Raw genomic sequence first — 17,500 nt, 5'->3', positions numbered from 1 at the left:
ACAAATCTCATAATGTATGTATTATTTGTGTACACTGTGGCAAGCAAGCTGTTTTAAAAACAACCTCTTGGGAGTTACTGTTTATTCTTTTGCAGTTCTTTATTCGTCCTTGGGCTGCTTTATTGACCAAAATAGTGATCGGATAATGGCCACATTATTGCACATCGATCACAGCGATCCAAACATAGTAAACGTTTGCTCTCAGAAAGCTTCTGCTCGTGACTTCTCCGTGTTCGCAGTGGAGGCTGGTGGCCAGTGTTTTTCCGGTGCAAATTCTGGGGTCACTTTCAAGAAACACGGTCAAGCTTCTGATGAGGATTGCATCAATGGGCAGGTGGCCAGTTTTCGGATGAGTGTCTACAAATTTGGTTAGCTTTTCTTCTGTTTTCAAGACATGAATACTTTTAATTGTCCTCTTCTGTTGGCGAAAGTTTCTTAAATTTATTATTGCCTTCCAAGCTTTCACAGGACTAGGAATTTGCAGGAATCCACGCGCTTGTAGGAATTTTAACGAATCCCTGTGGGGCTGCAGGAATCCTACAATAATAAAACAATTAAATAATGTAGCTTTATTTTTGTTGAATGATCCTGTACAGGTTGCCTTTTTCCAGTTTATTAGCCAAAGCTACTATTAATTAAGCCTGGTTCTAACTATTGACAACAGCAGAATGACAAGTATCAGACGCTTCACAAACATTCCGGCCAACAAATTGACCGACTCTCAACTGAGTGGTTTGAAGTTCATAGCTCAGTTGATAAGAGCACTGCACCGGCATCACAGAAGTCGTGGGTTCGACTCCCGGGCTGTCAAAGCTACCTGAATTCTTCAAGTGTCTGTAAAGAGACAATTGCTGAAATTGTCTCCTTAGTTCGATCATTTCTCCAATTCACCTCTAAACCGCACTTCACAAACTTTCCTCGCTTTCCGCCAGTGTTCGGAAAATTTTCTTGGTAACCACGTGTTTATCCTTGCAGGAAAAATATGACATCATTGCAGGAATCCGTAGGAATCCGTAGAAATTTGTAGGAGTCTACTACAATATACGGTGAACGGAAATATTCGAAAATTTTGTTACGCTTATCGCGGTAAGTCCGATACTATCTTTTACTAGTATATAGATGGAATTTTATGCCCAACTGTACGCGCTCTCATTGGCCACTACGAGGTCACATGACCCCTAACAATAAAGCTGTTTTTCGCCAAAAGTCTCTGAGCGGACAACATCGCAAAATCTATGACGTTAGAGGATAACTTTTACCCGCGCATGTTGACCGGAAACCTCCGTTGCACTTGAATTATTCCTATTCTTCTTTGCGCTGTATAAAAAAATCAAGATTCTCCAGAAACAAAATTAACTGTTTCCCTCTGGACCAGTCATTAAGCGTTTACTATATAGACGCGAGTGTTTCACTGGAAACTTCATCACTTGTAGAATTCACTCGAAACTACATCCGGGACCCGAATGGCATATTTTCCATATTCTCACGAGTGACGGATGACGAGGTCATTTCCCACTTTTTCACGATTGTTTGTCCAAATTGGCAGTGAAAACACTTGTGATATGAATTTCATTTTCTGGTGTTAAGAACAATATTTTACTCACTCGATGCGTTCGTTCTTAGATATATTTTTTACTTCTCGCAGAATAAAATTTTATCTTCGCGCAGCTGATAGTTCTAGTAAAGGTATTTTCTACACAATTTAGAAAAAACTAGAACCAGCCATGAGCACAGCCAAATGCTTATCCACATTTCCAAGAACACACTCTTTGTAGCTTTTCGTAGATCATATAACAATTCAGAGAACGTGAGATCATCTATAGGTCATAGGTCTACTACTTGCTATTAAATGATTAACAATGATCCTTTTTTTGCAGTTTGAAGTATCTGGTTCCCGTGTCACCGGGTTTGGCCTACTTGTGTTCGTTCATTTATTCTAAGAAGACCGATGTTTACGCTTTGTTGTTTAAATTAAGGGGATTATCTTCCTCGTCATCCCCTCGTTTAATGATAAAATAAAGAATTTCCCATTTTCGTGAGAACTTCGTTTCACTTGAGTAATTAGGCTGATTTAGCAACAGAACGGGAACGTCAGTGGCGACGGCGCGCGAAGCAAAAACACCAATGAGAATTCAGAATAGAATAAACTCCACTCTTTTCTTCTCTATTCTAAATTCTCATTGGTAGTTTTGCTGCGCGCGACGTCGCCACTGACGTTCCCGTTCTGTTGCTAAATCAGCCTATTTTAATCTATGGTGCCCACGGTTGTGTATGCCCTTTATCCAATTCCTGGCTATTCATGACTAGAACCTGCCTTCCTTGCCAGAGTAGTCCTAGTTTCATTCCACGGGACGTTTTGGACGTTCTTGGTCATCGAGAAACCATATAACAGACAAGTTGACTCCTTCAGGCTTACGTATCGATACACCCTCAATATCAACTGCGCGGGAGATGCGATCTCACAAATGCGCATTATAGAGAGCATGCGATAGAGTCGACTAGCACAAAGAATATAAAAGTTATGAAAAGATTTCGAAGGGTTGAATAGTTTACTCTGTTTTCTTGGTCAAGGCACTGTCAAGGCAAGTTCTTTCCTAGGCATTTTGACCACAATCATTCAAAAACACAAGATTCTGGTCTTTGTTGTTCGTTTTGAGTTCTAAAGAATATTTCAATTTTACACTTTTTTTGAATCGCTACAAAATTGGACACGTAGAAAATGGTTGATCATGGGCAGGGGTTTTGTGAAGAATTGTCGCACCGTATTGTAATGATACAGAGTAGCAACAAAGCGTAAATGTAGCTGACAACTGTTTATTTCTTTTGGTTTTGTTTGATACAACTCAGCTGGCAGTTGGAGGATCACGTCAACTGAATTTTTTACAAGGAAGTCTATTTATCGCAAACGATTGAGTTAATTAAAGATTTTCTTATTCTTATGCGAAAACCGTGTGTTTCCAGCTGCGCACGGTTCGGAAAATTATCGGCATATGAAATAAAGGGAGTTTCTTTGTTGGTCAAAATTTTGGAAAATTGGAAAAAAAAATAAAGAGCTGTATTTCAATGGAGGGATACAATTCGGTAGATTGAAACTTATGACATAACTCAAGTTTCTTTCGGAAAAGTTTCCGGTTCAGTTAGAATTGAACAAACTCGGAATTTTGGCTTAGAAAGATTGAATTGAAATATCTCATATTTTCAATATGTTATAATTAGCCAAGAAATCATTTTTTTAATTTGGCTCGTATAACTGATAAGTATGTTTGGTGCGAGTTCGATCGTACGCAATCCTTAATCAAACGTACGTAAACAAAGAAATGACTGTTTTCCGATTCTACAGCAAAAAAACACCTTTTGAGGTTTCAATACTGTTTCCCAATAAAAGAGCATAATTGTGAGTATACATACTCATTTCTCTTGGAATGGTTTCAGTTTCTTAACCTTAATCTGTGCAATTTTACAAGTTTTACTTTTAAATAATCTTCCCTTGCTGCATGAGGTCGGATCAGTATTAGTTTTGTTAATTTCAATACTCGTTGGTGTTTTTGTTCTTGTATGTTTTTTTCTTTTTTTTTGGCGAAACGATACTTCAATAAACAAGACACCTGGGGGCGATTACGCGTGTTGGGTTGATGTAAGCATAAAACTTTTTGTAGTGACAATCAGTCCGTTTACGCACGCAAAAAAGCTTGCGTCAGGAAGGCTCCTGCTTGCATTAAAGTAGCAACCAGGGAAACAGTTGAGTGGCCATGGCCAAGTACTTTTTCACATGAAGTAGATTAAGAAACTGATCTGTCCCTTTGAGGATATGTAACTTCACAGCAGGAAAGGGCCATTTTCAGTCTTTGGTTTTGTTATCTTTTAGTTTAGCCAATGCAATGAATAATGCATTAGTGAACGAAACCCCATCTCCCCTCCCTCACCCTCACCCCGGGAAAAGGTGGGGATTAGAAGGGAATAGGTTGGGATTTATACAAAATCTGGCCCGAGAAGGTGGGGCATGGCACAGCGTTTAGTTTTCCTTGAATTCTCCCCGTAATTCTATTCTTTATTTCTATCCTCCTCGGTAAATTGCCGACAAAATCAAACATTTTATGTTTGTCGAGAATTGTAAATATTGTTAAATATAAAGACACAAGCAGGGTTCTAGACGTTCTAAAGTTTATTCATTCTTGCCTTAAATAGATAATTGCACTAATACAAACGGCAGGTTGAAAACATAGGTCAATTCCTATAGCTCACTAGTTACAGGTTATTGTCTACCTGTACAAAAGAAAACCAAAGCATGGTCAAAGCTGCTAAAAAAAATTGACTGAGGCAATGTCCTTGGTTAATTTTTATTCGTAAATATTTAGGATGTTTTTTATAGCTCATTTAAAGACAACACTGGGATCCTGCATTTTTTTTTTTTTTTTTTTAATGACCAAGTCGAGTGCCTCGGATTACCTCATACTGGCTACTGGCCTACAGAACCTTCAATTTGGATAAACTTAGGCTAGCGGTATTTTTGAATTAGTTTCATGACGAGCTATGCTGATTGGCATGCAAGTCACTTTGCGCCTTGCAAAATTCTGAAAATTGTATTCAGATGGTAAGAAAACTTGAAATTGTAGGGTTGATATAATAGAAATAAAGCCGCTTACGAAGAAGCAGAGATAGATAAGATTCGGGTGCGAGAGAACTAAAATAGGTTACTATCTCACAGTCCAATTTTAGCCCTGTGGGAAGGAAGTCAAATTTAAATTTAAACTTCGTGTTAGCTGAATTTGTTCGTTCTCGGAATTTCCCAGCAAATGTCACGGTTTTTAGAGTTGTAGCGTTTTCTTGACCAAGGATTGCAAGTGTTTATGTCGTAACTAATTAGACAACAATATCTTCATTGCATGATTTGAACAGCTGCAGCATCGATCGTAAAATTTGCAATTAAATCGAGTTCATGATTGTTTCTCCAAGTTTATTCCACTAATTTAGTGTGCGGTTTGTTAAAAGTGAATCAGAGACTATTAAAACTGACAAGTTCACATTTAAACGCAGAGTATTTGTATTTGCCGCGAAAATACAAATCTTTCCGTGCAAATCTGAGCTTGATCTCAAAAGATCCGTCCTGTTCCCCAAGAGTACCGATAAAAATGATCGACCAACGTAAATAGTACATTCACTTTGGTTGGTGTTGCCACAAAATGAGGGTCTGACATGTGATAGATCAGTTCGTCCTGCTTAGTATCAATTATATGAACAGTTTCTTTCATACTTTCCTATACACCTCGCAGACGAATCGAACAGAAGCTATCACGACTTTACCGTGATTTGTGCCGCGTAAATGTTTACATTTTTTGTTGAACTATAATTTTGTCGTTCTTCATAGTACTAATTATAATGTGATCGCCAAACATCAGACTGAAAACATAGCAGTAAAGTCGAGCAATATTGCATGAGATGTTGCACCAAGTGTACGAATTTCTCCTTCACTGACGCATAATACTTGTAATATTGGGGTCAAGATAAATGGAGGGTGTGGCGGGGAGTTTGGCATGGTAGCTTCCCTTGTCAGTTTGAAGAAAGTTTACTATTAAATCATCGCTTCGATACGGCCATGACATCATTTTCAGGTGAAAAAATAAAATGTTAATTATAAAGTTAACAATTTTCGACGCTAACGTTTAATCACAACGAGATGTGATGATTGATTTTTCACGGAAGTACAGTAAATAAATCCGTTCTAAACGTTTCTGCTTTTCTGGGTCTTTCCATGATTCTGGTACATTTTTTTGTGAGAAGACAAAAAATAATAATAAATGGCCAAATCCACAAAATTCAGTGCCAAATCAAATAGTTATTCGCTGTTATTTCAAAACATATTCATAAGGTAAACAATTTTCGCTGCTAGCTTTTAATTAAAATAGCATGCAGAAGTAATGACATAATTACTTCCCCACGCAAGAGGAGGAAGCAAATCAGTTTTAAGTCCATTCACGTTTCGACAGAGAACTAAGATGAACACCATTGTATCTCTCGTTTTCCTGATCTTATTCTCCGCTCCATCGTTGTGTGCACGTAAGTATTTTCTCCAAGTTAACGCAAAGATCAACTCAAACATCTTCAAAATGCAGTAAAACGCACATGTTTTACAGATCACATAGAATATCATCCATTTCAATTGAATATAAATGTATATTCTCTTCTTTTTAGCCATATTAACTAATGTTTCCCTTGAATGCCGCCCTTAATTCTATTTTTCATTTCTATCCTCTTTGGTAAATTCCCTACAAAATCAAACCTTTTATGTCTGTCGAGAATTGTAAAGATTGTTAAATATGTAAAGACACAAACAGGGTTGTAAACATTTTAAAGTTTATCGATTCTTGCCTTTAAAATAGGTAATTCAGTGCACTAATACATACGGCAGGTTTAAAACACAGGTCACATTGCACAGGTCACTCGTTACAGGTCATTGTCTGAATTTTGTCGTTCTTCTTAGTACTAATTATAATGTGATCGCGAAACATCAGACTGAAAACATAACAGCAAAGTCAGGAAATATTGCGTAAGATGTTGCACCAAGTGTCCGAATTTTTCCTTCACTGACGCATAATACTTGTAATTTTGGGGTCAAGATAAATATAGGGTGTGGCAGGAAGGGTGGCATGGTAGCTTCCCTTGTCAGTTTGAAGAAAGTTTACTATTATGTCGTGCGTTGAAATTATGGGGACTGATAGGAGTTATTGCTTCCCGTGCCGAAAAATAATCAACAGTGACGATGTGAGTAGTTTCTCTGATAAAGTTGTTCGTTTACGACCGCCTCTGCGTTCTCTTCTGCAAACATAATTTTCAAGGAGAATTGGTCATGTAACCTTTCAGTGCAACTAGCCAATGTTTTTTTTTTTCTACCTCTCTTGATTATGTTTGACGTTCTGTTTTCTACTTCAATCAGGACTTGATTCTGCTTCTTGTACGTTTTTAAATGCGAGAGGCTTCTGCTCCAGTGTTGATATTCAAGCTGTATGTCCTTCACACTGCACGCCTCGTAAGTATTTCACAGTTTTTATCATTGTGGTAGCGTGACAATAAGAACGATTTAGTGCCTACTCACACTGGACGCCGGATTGAGGATGCGTCGTCCGGTCTCGAGCATTACCCAAACTGGTTGGTCGCATGGACCAACATTTGATTCACTGCATTTTGGTCTTGGGCGAGACACTTTATTGTCAGAGAGCCTTTCTCCACTGAAAAGGACAAACGAGTATAGGTGAGTTAGGGACAACACTGACAATAATAGAGGGCTACATGCACAACACGGACTAACATCGATTCCATCTAGAGGGAGCAGCAGTTAGCTAAGCGTCCGCCTGGTAAGCTACCTTGGGTTATATGTAGATTTTTATCTACTAGAAACTGTTTACGACCGAAGACAATTCACCATTGGAAGCTTAAGGCCTAGAGCATCGTGCTATTAAATCACGAGCTGTCCGTATCATTAGTTCGTCAATGGCCTCTGCTTGGGTTTTCCTTTCGTTCGAACATTATACCTGTAGACTTTTAAAGGGTGCAACATAATTACAAACATTGGAGGATGCCGCATTAAGACATTTTTCCATTTTATCGCAAAGCTTTAGTTCGTCAATAGCCTCTGGTTTGTTTCCATTTCAGCATGTTCGAACATTATGCCTGACTCTGGGTGCAACATAATTAAAAACATTGGTGGATGCCGCAATGACACATTTTTCCCACTTTGCCGCAAAACTTGTTTCGGATGTGACGGTACGTACAACAAAAACCGTGCAAACCCAGTTAGGAAAAAAACTGCACTGAAGGTAAATGTCGACAAACCTGGGATATTATAAGACATCAGAAGGCCCTTATTATTTAATATATGATACGTATTCACTTTTCTGTTTCATTTTTCCTTTTGCTGAACTTTCACTAAGAGGTTGAACCAGACTTGGTTCGACCTCTATATGGTGAGATAAAGAGAGATCAGGGACGGAATTTAAGGTACTTTAGATATCGAATACCATGGATTTTAATTAATGGAGTGTTTTAATTCGCTTGCATGTTTGCTTTTATTTTTTTACTTTTTCAGTTCTATGCACTTCCTTCGGTTTTTTCATCATGTGAACACAAACCGCATAATGTGTATTATGCTGTTTTAAATACAGCCTCTTAGGAGTGACAGTTTGTTCTTTTGCAGTTCTTTATACGTCCTTAGGCTGCTTTATTGACCAAAATGGAAATCGAATAATGGCCACAACTTTGCATCAGGACTTTAATGATCCAAACATAGTAAAGGATTGCTCTCAGAGGGCTTCTGCAGCTGGCTTCTCCGTGTTCGGAGTGGAGGCTGGTGGCCAGTGTTTTTCGGGTGTAAATGCTGGGCTCTCTTTCAAGAAACACGGTCAAGCCCCTGATGAGGATTGCATCAATGGGGAGGGAGCCAATTTTCGAATGAGTGTTTACAAATTTGGTAAGTATCAATGGGGAGGGGGACAGTCGTCGGATGAGCGTTTATCAGTTCAGTAAGTTAAGTCCTCTCTATTACTCTTCCCTATGAGGACAAAATAATACCTGTTTTTCACTCGCGGGTTTTATCCCGTTCACTGAACAACCGATGGAATTCAATTGCAAAACGACGTCGCATTGGCTAACATTCGTGACCGAGTGCTACAGTTTGGACGCATTTGGCCAGGAACTCGTGGGGCGGCTTCTCAGTTGCTTCAAGTTGAATTTTTGTAAAGAAAATGCATATTTAGGAACTTCAAGGTAGATTAGTAAATTTACAGAAACACAAAGAAATGGCTATTAAGAAGAGCTTTTCGTGTGTGCACGTGTGTGCACAAAACATTATTTCATTGTTTTCCCTCACCCTCTTTTCGCTTCATTAAAACTCTAATACCTGAGAATAATATAAACTCTTCGGTAACCCAAACTGAGGTCTTCAAGGGAAAATCTCAAACTGAGGCCTTCATAGAGCGAGGTCAAGGTTTGAGATTTTCCCGTAAAGACCAAACATTTGAGTTTAATGAGTTGCTTATTGTATGGCTTTTAAAAACAACTTAATTTGTATAATTCGTAATCGGCCCGTGAGCATGACGGGAGAATAACGCCTAGCATTTAGCCTATCAGAACTCGCGTTATATCGGCAACGAGCACTAGGCATATAATAAATTTTCATAATTATCCTCTTTCAGTTCAGGAAGATCAGATTTGCTCATTGGTACATTACGATAAGTGTGGAGGCCTAATGGTTAACGCGCTGGGCTCTGTATTAAGTGGTCAGAGATCGAACCCCAGTTATTGTGTAGTGTTCCTCGTCAAGACACTTTACTCTCACAGTGCCTCTCTCAACCCAGGAGTATAAATGGGTATCTGCAAGCAAATTTAATGCTGGGGGTATCCCTACGGTGAACTATCATCCCATCTTGAAATACTCGTAGTCGCTAAATGCTCTGGAAACGGCCGGGACAAGCTCTGGCAAGATTAAAAAAATACGCACGCAATGCGTACATGTAGTAGTGCAGTAACGTCCACAGCGCTGTATTCCATAATTGTCAATTGAGATGCGTTTTGTTTTCCAGGAGATTCAAGGTTTGTCTTTGCGTAATATGTAGCTTTAAGGTTTTGTTTTGTTACCATAAATCACGGTAGTGCCATGGTAGATGTCTTAGGTAAATAGCGGGGCCCTGAGAATAAATAAATACTAAACCCCACAAAGATTGAAGAAAATAAAAGAGAATCGAGATACATTGGCTTCGAGGGTGACATGTTAATCATTTTCAAGTTCCCTTGCAACTTCTTTGTAAAAAGTTTAATCAGGTCTGAGCTTTTGACAGCTTTCCAAGACAAATTTGCGCTGAAGTTAAGCACGGTCGAGCGGGGTTAGTATCTGAATGGATGACCTCAAAATGTACGACTTGCGGTGTCAGAAAAATAGCACCGAAAATTCTATTTTAAGGCTCAAAGATGAGCAAGGTACATATTTTGTTAGCCTGCTTTATACAAAACAAATGTTGATGAAAAAGTAAATAAATATTGATACACAGTTTTTAGGAAGAGCAGAAGCACGTATTCAGGAATTGTCGATCGAGAATGAAATATAATTTTTGCCATCAGCAACTACATTTGCGACGTGAAAACAACACAAATTTTGAACCGCTAATATACAAAATTGCCATCGGCGAAAAACATTTTGGGAGATTTTTGCTACGTTCAATTTTTCTATCAAACTTTTTGGCAATCGCAAAATCGAAAGTGACATCAAATAGAGCGAGCGCCGTTTTCAAGTTACCTTGCATGTTTACTCGCGAAACAAAGGATTCGTCTGTGTTGAAATGATGGCAAGACACCGAGTTTTTGTTTTATTAGTTTGTTTTTTTTTTTTCTTTCAAGTGTTTTAAAGATTGACAAGAAATGTGCGAATTGAACACAAAGATCACAATAGCCCATATTGCTTGAGGTTGACCATTGTTTCTGCAAAATTCAAAATTTGCTCTCCTAGACGAGGTTATGATCACCAGGTAATTCCATCGTTTTAGAAATAGCAGCTGCTTTATTATTCATCAGCGTCACAGATTCTTGCCAATTTTGGAGCTCATTTTGTTGAAACTCAAGCACGCTTTCAACAGACCTGTTTATATGCGTGAGTTATCCACCCGCTACGGGCCTATTGTCACCCTGAACTTACACTCTTACAACCCGGTGACATCATTTGTGTGTGGTGCACTTACACTTACAGTGCACTACCACAAAAATACATAAATTTTTGTCCTGTCCGTTGCCATAGCAACGGAACAACATCTTGGAGTAGGCCTCACAAAGTTGCTTTTTTAAGCCACAAGGAGTGAAGAAATAGCAAAGAAGAGAACGGGAGAGTGCTAACAAATTGTTGTGGTGTGTTTTGAGACCAATAAAAAAATTCATTTATCTCACCAATTTGACCAAAATTTGACTGTAATCTCGCTTTAACCTTGTTGCAGTAATATATAGATTTAGCCAAGCCTAAAAGCGGAGCTCCCTGGTTATTTAATCTGACTACCTGTAGGGTTAGTGAAAATAAAAGGTTTCGAATTGTCCACAATTTGATGTTTCCGGTTGCTGCTTTAATGATTAAATCATTTTCTTTGCTTTCTTCTGTAGAAAAATTCATTGCCTAACTAGTGAAATCCATGGAAATTTTTACGCTAAAAACCGATATCGCATGAATCACAAAGCAATGAGTGCGATAATGGTTTTTCGAGTGAAATTTACAGTAGAATTTACCAGTTTGACAATGAATTTTTCTTGAAACGCGTGAGTTTTAAAAGAAAACAAGCACACCCTCAGCGAGTGAATGGAAAAGGAAAAAAAAGCCATTTCAGAGTCAACTGCCAATACCCAGCGAATAGGAATCACGCTAAAATTAGAAAACATGAAAAAACTTTATCAGTTCAATATCAAAAAAGAGTTTAACTGATATACTTTATTCCACTTTGTCCCTGAAAACGAGATCATTCAAATTTTGATTTATTTCATTAAAACACGCCAGTTTGGCTTGGGGCAAGAATCGGCAAAATACAGCAATGCAATCAAGAAAGGACAAACTTCAAACAAGATCCGTTCCAACACTAAATTACCTTTAGGTGCTTAAACAAATTTCTGAAAACACAAGCTAGTAAAATTTCCCCCTAATTTTACAAGAACTCATTGCGACTACGTGTTTATAATATAAGGGCAAAATTTTCTTGTCACTGTCGAGGCATAACGAAAACCAGTTGGCCAAAGGGATTTAAAAAGCACTTGTTCCCTCGTTTTTAAAATAAAACAAACAAACAATTCAGCTGTATCTTCGTGTCCAAAATAGTACAGATAATTGTTATTTAATTCCAGTGGACAATAAAAATTCGAGATTCATTCCTGAACGAAGGAAAAACCGATAAAACCACTTTAAATTTTTAAAAATACTCATCCAGTTAAATAACGCATCCGTAAAAATAACAAACGGTTTAGTGCCCACAAGGAAAGAATTTGTGGAGTAACTTCTTCCAGTAAGTGCAATACTGAGAGAAGAAAGCACCTCTAAGCAACTTAAAAATAAACACTCCGCTTTAAGTTTATATCCCTCGGATGCTTGACTTGAATAACTGCATAGCTGCCAGTGTGGACCACAGCTATCATGATATGTCAAACTTAAAAAAAATACAGAAAGAAAACATTTTCCAAACCGTTTTCCACCTGACCACGAAAAGCATTGACTGTGTAAGAACTATAGTGGACGTAGTATGGCCGTGTAGCCGCGTCGAGTACAGAAAGCGCACGAAAAAAGAAGCCTCACTTATGTTTCGGTGAGTTAACCTGGGTTGAGCCTGCAATCAAATCGAAAACCAGTACCTGGTCAGCGGTCAGTTTAAAAAAGCTAACCTCGGTGAGCTTTAAGCTTGAGCCCGTGATATTGTCACGTGATACTGGTAAGCGGATACCTTGTCTTGACAGGTGTCAATTGATCAAAACATGGATGTCCAATATGAAAGATGCATGCTGTAAAGTAGCATTATACTGGTCACATTGGCATACATGGACGAGTGGACGTACGGACCGTCGATTACGTCATGGCTATAGAGCCAAAATTTCTCGCATCAGTGGGTTACCATATTTTCTTAACTATGGTGCTGCGCGCGTGCGGAGCTCCGCTATGATAACAATTCTTTTCTTTTCTTTTTTGCATACAGGTACTTTGCATCAAGGCTCACCAGCTCAAGGTAGTTGTGATGTATTTCTTAGCTTTAAAAAATGGCTTTACCTTAACCAGAAGGTTCAGAAGGCCCATCTAACGAAAGGAATACTCCAGTTATAAGGCCCTCTATTACCGCCGTCTTCACCAAATATGAAACGTTCTCTTTTAAAGTTCATTTCAAAAAGAGACTTTCATATCCCTTGACCCCCCTCCCCGATCTAATTAGCCACCCGTCTGACTCAGCGAGCCGCTCGAAGCCTGGCGCTAGGAAGTTGTTTAAGCGCATACAAACCGAACTTTTACAGTATTTAATTAAACATATTGCAAATTTGATTTCTGCATTCACCTTAGCCGTTTCGCTAGTTTACCACGAGATGTTGAACTGACAAAAAAACCCTGCAAATAAGGCAATGAAGATCTTGAACACATAGAAAATCAAAGTAATTTTAAAAAAATGAAGAAAATGTTCTTTATTATTTAGCAGATTGTAATGTTGTTCAAGGTGCAGTTGATGCCGTCGAGAGGTTTTCATAATCTCTCTTTCGGAATGATTTTCGTTGGCGCCACGCTCCTCTGGAATTCCCCACAATCCCTGTTTAGTAATTTTTTTCCAAAGTAATTCATTGTTTCTCCTGTACACAGAATGTCCACAACCTCTTGGGATGGAAAACGGGCAGATACTCGATTCTCAGATCACGGCTTCGTCCGAGTTTGATAGTAATCACGGCGCTTCAAATGGCAGGTTGAACTTTGCGGCTGGAGCAGGGAGGACCGGGGCCTGGTCTGCCGGGACCAATGATGTTAACCAATGGTTGCAGGTGGATCTGCTGGGAAAACCAAAAGTTACAGCAATAATGACCCAGGGGCGAGGGGATTGCAGCTGTAATCAGTTTGTTAAGAGCTACACTATCTCTTACAGCGACAGCGGCAGCACATTCACAAGCTATCCAGAGGGCAGCCAAGCCAAAGTAGGGAGTAAATTTCAGTAGAATCTGATTCAACGCGAGTTATACATATCTAACTAGATGGTTTTTATAGCTGAGGCGTGACTGATTACACCGTAATAGACTAAAGAGAGCCCACGAAAGACGTTACTCAGTTTAATCATAACTATAACCAAAGTCTTGAACCTGGTTGGTGATCAACACGGTCTTGTTTTAGAATTTATTGGACAGTTTACTCGTCGTTCCTGGTGATTTTGGACTGCGCGAGCTTTTATCGATTCAACTACTTCAAGAGTTCACTACTTTTATTCGCTACAAAGTTAGACTTTTCGTTTTTTTGCTCAAATTTTGTTATAGCTATGATTAAATGGTAACAGGACGTCGTGTCGTCCAATTTTGTCTGTAATTATACTCGCCAACCACAAAGGTAACGGCAACGCGAGAGCGTCTTCAAACAAAAGGTTTAATCAGCAACACAATGACTGGGTACATGCGTTACATTAAAATCTTTCTACATTTTTTAGCCGTCCTCTGCAAAACACAACGTGAAATGACCAAGATCCGTGTATTTTGGAGAACCTGGACCACGACGACTAATTTTTCGTATTTCCCTTAGAAATTATAAACGGTGTCATATTTATATATTCAGCCTGAGCAGTGTTCTAGACCGATAGGAAAACAGAACAGATCTAGATAATTACAAATTTTGAAGGAAAAACAGAGATTCATTTTTTAAAAAGGAATCGTTCTCAACGTCTCCGTCGCTGTTGCTAAAACTCCCTAATCACTCATATGATTACTCAGTCCTATTATTATCAATTATGATCATGGTAAGAATCTAAATGATCCGTAATCCTATGTTTAGACTAGATTTTTGTATGCAATTTAAAGGTATTCGATGGAAATGCAGATAAAGGTACCATTGTCTCTCACCCTCTGTCACCGGCTATTAATGCGCGATACATTCGTGTAGAGCCTAAAACTTAACTTGGAACGAGCACATCTCCATGAGGATTGAGTTGGTCGGTTGTCACACAGGTAATTACATAAAAGAGGTTAATTTCCGATTATGGGGTAAAGGAAGGTTCTGTTTTCTTTTCCTTTTGGAAATTCCGAAGACGTTTCGATCTCGAAAAGCTACCGTGCGTTAATTTTCGAATTACCAACATATAAACTTGAGGTTGTGTTCCTTTCGGCAAATCCAAAAACGGATTTGTGATCTTAAAAAAAAAAAATCGCATTCCTTTCAGCACATCCAAATCTGGATTTTTGTTCTACCGAATCCTTTCTGAAAAAATATTCATTGGATTTGAAATCCTTAAATCTAAATCCAGTTTTTCGGATTTGTTACAACACATTTATCTCATTCTAAATTTCACAACATCGGTTGTCGCCAAGGCTCAAACCCTGTCCTCTCAAACTCCAACGCCCTTTGTCGAAAGAGTATTGTGGAAATTTTTTTTTTTTTTTTTTTTTTTTTTTTTTTTTTAATGACGTTCGATTAAATAAAACCCAAGCCCCAGCGCATTATAAGAAAAGAATATTTTTTGATTGTTGTCATGTTTTTTTCTACATTTAGTACTGGATGATGCTTCTTGTACACATCTGCAGACGCAAGGTTTCTGTTCTAATAGTGAAATTCAGGCTAAATGCCAAAGCCAATGCCAACCTTGTAAGTAATTCACGATTTCCAGCGCAATTTACCTAGTTTGCCAATGTACGAAGTAACTGTGCGAAGCAACTGGCTTTATTATTACGTAACTAATTACTTTTACAGAAACGATGGCTTTGTTTACTAATCGATGAAACCGGACGGGTTTCAGTGTTTGTTTTCTCGTGCGAGGGCCCCGTTGGCTAAGAGAAACGATGGGATGTGGGAACGAGAATGATGTGATGCTTGCTTTCAATAGACCTCTTTGCAGTTGTGTGCTTAGTTGCCTGGCCTTTAAATGAAAGTGAGGCTGGTGTTGACCTTTTCATGACACAGACCTCCCTCCTTTTGTTATGTTAATGATGTTGTTGTCATACTAATTAATAAAAAATTACATAAGAAAAGCGGTGAGGTTTCTATCAAAACAAGGTCAACTCCAGCCTCACTTTCATTCATAGGCCAGGTAACTACGCGCACAACTGTAAAATGGACTATTGTTGTTCCCGCAAATCAGTGCGGTTTTTCCGTAAGACCTTCAAGAGGTCATACGTGCTTTGCAAGACTGCTGAGATTTGCTTCACGGTTGATGCGAAAACTGTAACCAAAGAATCAGAAACGCTATTCAAATATTTTTATTCTGGTGGTCTACGTTTTTCAGAAAATATACGGTTAACAACTTCGTTAGATGATTTGGCGAGTAAGGAAAAAATAAGACGAGCAGGCGATGTGCAATCTTTATTGGAAACAATCAGACTCAACAGACGTGAGTCTTAATATTTACAGTCGAAATTGTGAATTATAGATACAATTAAAACTTACAATAAGATATAAAAAAAAAAATTGATGGAAATTATGAGAACTAAACAAATTTAAACTGCAATAAGATACATTAAGATATAAAGAGGGACAATCAAACATGATAGAATTTAACTACACAAATTTAGAAAGACATCTGTTTGCTTCGACGGTATGAGAAAGTATGGCGAAGGACGGGGCTCGAGGCAGACAGGGTTAATTTCATTAAGGCACGCAATCCTACAAATCACGTTATAGAGCAAGCAAGGCGTGATTGTTATTTCAACCTTATTAATGAAAACGATTGTGATCAAAGAAAGCTTTTCAAGACGGCCAGTGCACTGCTAGGAGGATCGTCACAGGAAAAATACCCTAAGCACTCTGACCCTACTTTGCTTGCTAATGATTTCGGGAGATTCTTTGTACAAAAGATCCATGTCATTCGCTCAAAGCTGGATAGAATTGACTCCTCATTGAATCACCCTCACCATTCGATCGGAAGTAGCATTCAAGAGTATTTGTTTGCTGGCACACCCTTCAATAACTTGCAGCCAATATCGTCTGAAGGTATCAAAAAGCTGGTGCTGATTGCCCCAAACAAGACCTGCGACAATGACCCTATACCTACCACGATTGTTAAAGACTGCATTAACGAACTCCTACCTACCATTTCCAACATGGTTAATCTTCCGCTCAGTAGTGGTCACTTTCCGGACATTTGGAAAGAAGGTTTAGTGAGACCGAAGTTAAAAAATGCCAACATGGATCTGATAAAGAAAAATTACCGGCCCGTCAGCAATCTTGCTTTCCTTTCAAAAACACTAAAAAAGCAGCTTTACTACAAATCTCCGATCACGTGTCGTCCAATCAGATCTGTTTCCGGAATTTCAATCAGCCTACCGAAAAAATCACAGTACGGAAGCTGCCTTACTGCGCATGTGCAACGACATACTTGTCAACATGAACAAACAACAAGTCACATTATTAGTGTTCCTAGATTTAAGCGCTGCTTTCGACACAGTAGACCATGACATATTACTGCGGCGCCTGGAATACAAATTTGGAATTAAAGATCAAGCAGTAAGGTGGTTCAAATCCTATCTGTCGAATTGATCCCAGCGTACTGTAATCGGCAGTGCAAAGTCGGACAGTTTTGATTTGAAGTTTGGTGTGCCACAGGGCTCCTGTCTCGGCCCAATGCTGTTCTCCGTTTACACCAGTGAGCTATTTGATGTGATTAGCAGCAATGGAAGCGTGCCTCTGTGACATCCGTAACTGGATGATCAATGATAAACTCATGATCAATGATTCCAAGACAGAGTTTATGCTCATTGGAACGAAAGCGCAGCTACAGAAAACTAAACGCTCTACTCTAACTATTGGCGAATCCATCATCTCTCCGAGCAC

General features: G+C 38.8%; 1 protein-coding gene and 1 long non-coding RNA gene across 2 annotated transcripts in view; both read left to right on the top strand.

The window, feature by feature from the left end:
• Window positions 1–5,927: 5,927 nt before the first annotated feature.
• LOC137995393 (uncharacterized) lies at window positions 5,928–12,823 on the top strand. Its single transcript, XM_068840953.1, has 5 exons — window positions 5,928–6,054; window positions 6,932–7,024; window positions 7,648–7,758; window positions 8,189–8,461; window positions 12,699–12,823. The coding sequence occupies exons 1-5, from the start codon at window positions 5,994–5,996 to the stop codon at window positions 12,821–12,823; spliced, it is 663 nt and encodes a 220-aa protein (XP_068697054.1). The 5' UTR covers window positions 5,928–5,993.
• A 526-nt stretch (window positions 12,824–13,349) lies between these two features.
• LOC137994600 (uncharacterized) overlaps window positions 13,350–17,500 on the top strand; it is a 7,183-nt gene continuing 3,032 nt past the window's right edge. Inside the window, exons 1-3 of the long non-coding RNA XR_011122151.1 lie at window positions 13,350–13,671; window positions 14,539–14,685; window positions 15,227–15,319. This is a non-coding gene — a long non-coding RNA (uncharacterized lncRNA). The remainder of the gene's footprint in view (window positions 13,672–14,538; window positions 14,686–15,226; window positions 15,320–17,500) is intronic.

Source organism: Montipora foliosa, chromosome 3 (genome assembly GCF_036669935.1).
Source record: "Montipora foliosa isolate CH-2021 chromosome 3, ASM3666993v2, whole genome shotgun sequence".
Lineage (NCBI taxonomy): Eukaryota > Metazoa > Cnidaria > Anthozoa > Scleractinia > Acroporidae > Montipora > Montipora foliosa.
Note: the sequence above shows the minus strand (reverse complement) of the source record. Positions and strands in the feature narration are given on the sequence as shown.

Coding starts and splice junctions, on each gene's coding strand:
- LOC137995393 (XM_068840953.1), top strand. CDS start 5,994: ATGAACACCATTGTATCTCTCGTTTTCCTGATCTTATTCTCCGCTCCA. Junction 6,055..6,931: donor CGCTCCATCGTTGTGTGCAC/GTAAGTATTTTC, acceptor TACTTCAATCAG/GACTTGATTCTGCTTCTTGT. Junction 7,759..8,188: donor AACTTGTTTCGGATGTGACG/GTACGTACAACA, acceptor GTTCTTTTGCAG/TTCTTTATACGTCCTTAGGC.